This window comes from Orycteropus afer, unplaced genomic scaffold (genome assembly GCF_000298275.1).
Source record: "Orycteropus afer afer isolate SDZICR_OR568_19922 unplaced genomic scaffold, OryAfe1.0 scaffold00689, whole genome shotgun sequence".
NCBI lineage: Eukaryota > Metazoa > Chordata > Mammalia > Tubulidentata > Orycteropodidae > Orycteropus > Orycteropus afer.
The window spans coordinates 391,299-395,161 of NW_006922276.1; the positions used below are offsets into that span (position 1 = coordinate 391,299).

At 56.9% G+C, this 3,863-nt stretch overlaps 1 protein-coding gene across 1 annotated transcript in view; it reads left to right on the forward strand.

The window, feature by feature from the left end:
• Positions 1-3,863, forward strand: part of TMC4 (transmembrane channel like 4) — a 14,634-nt gene that overhangs the window by 5,356 nt on the left and 5,415 nt on the right. Inside the window, exons 4-6 of the mRNA XM_042783122.1 lie at positions 902-1,047; positions 1,220-1,452; positions 1,609-1,730. Of these exons, the coding sequence (XP_042639056.1) occupies positions 902-1,047; positions 1,220-1,452; positions 1,609-1,730 (501 nt within the window). The remainder of the gene's footprint in view (positions 1-901; positions 1,048-1,219; positions 1,453-1,608; positions 1,731-3,863) is intronic.

Below are 3,863 nucleotides of genomic sequence, written 5' to 3' on the forward strand. Positions count from 1 at the left end.
AGAATGGACTCCACGGCAGTGGGTGTGGTTTGGGCTTTGCTTCTGTGAAGATTGACAGCCTTGGAGACCCTGTGGGCAGTTCCACTCTGTCCTCTAGGGGTTCTGGAGTCAGAATCAATTGCAGTGGGTTTTAGGTTTTGGGTTTTTTGCCTGGCTTCTTGTGGTTGTTTTTGTTGTGTGCCATAGAGTCGATTCCAATTCATAACGACCATGTGTTACAGAGTAGAACAGCTGCACAGGGTTGAGCTCTGGTGGCACAGTGCCTAAGGCATCTGACTGCTAAGCAGAAGGCTGGCGGTTCAAACCCACCAGCCACTCTTTGGAAGGAAGACTGGGCAATCTACTTCCATAAAGATTTACTGCCTGGGAAACCCAACAGGGGTCGCTATGAGTCGGGACCAACTTGAAGGCAGTGAGTTTGGTTTTCATCTTTACAGACGCCTACTGCCAGGTCTTTCCCCCGCAGAGCTACTGAGGGGGTTCAAACTTGCAAACTTTTGGTTACCAGCTAAGTGCTTATGCGTTGTGCCAGCAGGACTCCTCGTGGGCAGCGCCAGGTCCATTCCTTTAGTTACTTCACAGCCGTCCACGAGGTGAACATACTGCCGTTCACTAACCTGGGCCTTTGGCTTTCTTTCCCAGCGCGGGGCTGCTAAGCCCTTCCCAGGGCCCCCGGGGTGTGCAAAGGGTTTACCCTCTCAGCTGCTGACCGAAAAGTTGGAGCAGTGAGTCCATCCAGAGGAGCCTCTGAAGAGCGGCCTGGGCGGCTCCTTCTGAGACATACGCCATTGGAAACCCCACGTTCGGCCCTGCGAGCTCTGCTCTGCGGCTCATAGTTTCGCTGTGAGTCTGAATCGCCAGGCAACTGGAAGCCCTGCACCTGACTCTGTTTCCCTTCCAGGAAGAGCGTTGCTCGGGACCAAGTGGCCCGTGGCTCAGGGTCCAGGGCGGCGAACTGGGCCCGGATGCTTCGGAGGTCCAGGGAGAAGATGGAAGAAAATTGGCGTACCCTGCAGCCCTGGGCCTGGACGCTGAAGAAGATTGGGGGTGCGATGGGACTGGGAGCAGGCCTGGCGGCGGGGCGGGGCCTGGGAGCCGGCCGGGCGGAGGGGCGGGGCCTGGGAGCCGGCCGGGCGGAGGGGCGGGGCCTGGGCAGGGAGGAGGGGCGGGGCTGGAACCCGAGAAGGAGCCTAAGGCTGGTCTCTGCTGCCCCCTGCAGGCCAGTTCGGGGCCGGCACAGAGTCCTACTTCTCCCTGCTGCGTTTTTTGCTGTTTCTCAACGTGCTGGCCGCCGTGCTACAGGCCTGCATGACGCTGCTGCCCACCTGGTTGGAAGGGCCGCCCCCGGGGCCCCCCAGCCCTGACATCTCCTCGCCCTGCGGCTCCTACAACCCGAACCCCCAGGGCCTGATCACCTTCTCCAGCCAGCTCTTCAACTTGCTCTCGGGAGAGGTGCGTGGCGGCGTCCCTGCGAGAGACCCCGCCCAGCTGTGAGCCCAGGTGCCCTCCATGACCCGGATCATGACCCCCAGAGCCTGATGGGCCCCCGCCTCCACCCAGGCCCAGCGCCCAGCCCCACAGCGACCCCTGTCGGCCTTTCCTCCCCAGGGTTACCTGGCATGGTCCCCTCTCTTCTATGGATTCTACCCGCCCCGCCCGCACCTGGCGGTCACCTACCTGTGTGCAGTCTTCGCCACTGGCCTCCTCTGCCTGCTACTCACCCTGCAGCGGTCAGTGACCCTCTGGGTCGCGGGGGAGGGCGAGGCGGTGGGACAGCCCCTCTCCAAGAGTCTTGAGTTCTTGCTCTGTGACCCCTTTCCCTGAGTCAAAATCGATTTTAAAATGTTTAAGTACTAGAGACTAGGAATGCGTCCCGGGCCTGCACAAATGGTTTGTGCTCAACTACTAAAGTTTGGCGGATCAAACCCACCCGAAAGCGCCGTGGAGAAAAGTTTTGGCACTCTGTTTCTGTGAGTAGTATAGCCAAGAGAGCCTAAGGAGCACATTCCACTCTAATACAGGAACACGCGGGGTCCCGTAGGTCAGCATCAAACGCACAGCAGGGAGATCAGATGGGAACTTTCTGCCTCTTGTAGCTCAGAGTGGAATGAGGGATAACATAGTCAACAAGCAAATCAACCCCTTCGTGACCCATGGGACATATCGTGCCCACCTACATTTCCCACCTCTGGGGTTTAATGGGAAGCTGTATCCCACTTTCAGTGCATGCTGCCATCTGGTGGGGGGCCTATACAAGTGCATGAATCAAGAAACAGGCCTTTTCCCACCAAATCAAATACCAGAGGCCCCTTGGGACATATGTGTCCCATTAATGGTATCAAAAGCCATATTATCTCATTTATTCAAAATGCATTCCATTACTGAAAACACATGGTTTCAACAAAAAGTTCAAAGCAGAAAATAGTTTGGTCTTGAAAGCATTAATTTCTGTAAAGGTCTGGGTGGTATTTTCAGCTTTTGGGCCAACCGCTCAACTCCGCCATTGTAGCACAAAAGCAGCCAGAGATGATACAAAACCAGCTGGTGAGACTGTTCCAATAAAGCTTTATTCATAAAAACAGGCGTTGGGCTGGAGGTGGCCTGTGGGCCACAGTTCACGAATTCCTATGAGACCAAATAATAGGCAGGACCTTTGTTCAATGGAGGGGGCTGTAACGGCCTCTCTGAGGAGGTGGCCTGGATGTAGACAAGACATGAAAGGTATGAATGAAGGAGTTGGCCAGGCCCCTGGGCAAGCCGCCAGCTTTCTGGACAGGCCCTGAGGCAGGAAGGAGGTCGAGGTGGTTGTAGGCAACGAGAGGCCGGTATGAGGAGGAGGTGGCGCGGGAGTTGAGTTCAGGCAGGTGAGAGGAGGGCCGCCTTAGGCAGGCTCTGGCCAGCTGCCGTGGGAAGGAGTCTGGCCTTTAATAGCAAGGAGATGCGGCCGGACAGGGCCGAGAGCGGATTTTAAAGAGAACGCCCGATTGGCCCGGTGACGAGGGTCCGCTGACGTGAGAACTGGCAGTGACTGTGACAGGGCAACACAGATGGAAGCAGGAGACCAGATGGGGGCCACTGGGATTGTCCGGGGGAGGTGGGCCGGGAGGTGGAGGCGCTGTCCACCGCGTTTCCGCCCCTCCTCTGCGCCCCCACAGCCCTGCCCCACCCCAGTCTTCACAAGCCCTCATTCTTTACATCTCTCTCCCCTTTCTGGGTCTCTGTCCCCCTTCCTCCCTGTCCCTGGCCTCCCTCCAGTCTCCGTCTCTCTCACTCTGGGCCCAGACCCCCTTCTCTCTGGAGCTCAGTCGCTATCTTCTAGGTTTCTGCCTCTCTCTTTTGGGATGTCTGTCCTCCTCTGAAGGAGCTCTGGTGGTGTAGTGGTTAAGGCCTTTGGCTGCTAGCCAAAAAGGTCGGTGGTTCAAACCCACCAGCTGCTCCGTGGAAGAAAGATGAGGCAGTCGGCTTCCATAAAGATGGACAGCTTTGGAAATTCGATGGGTGTCCCATGAGTCAGGACGGACTTGATGGCTGTGAGTTTGGTTTGTTTTTGGAACTCCTCCGGATCTCTCTCTTGATCTTTCTCTGAAGACTGTGTTTCCACCCGTTTGACCCGCTCTCCACGAGGTGGCAGCTTGACACACGCCAAAGGTCTTGTTAGGTGCCTATGAGTCCATTCCGACCCACAGCGCCTCTAGAGGACAGAGTGGAACTGTCCCACAGGGTCTCCCAGGCTGTCAATCTTCACAGAAGCAAAGCCTAAACCACACCCACTGCCCTGGAGTCCATTCTGACCCACAGCGCCCCTAGAGGACAGAGTGGAACTGCCCACAGGGTCTCCCAGGCTGTCAATCTTCACAGAAGCA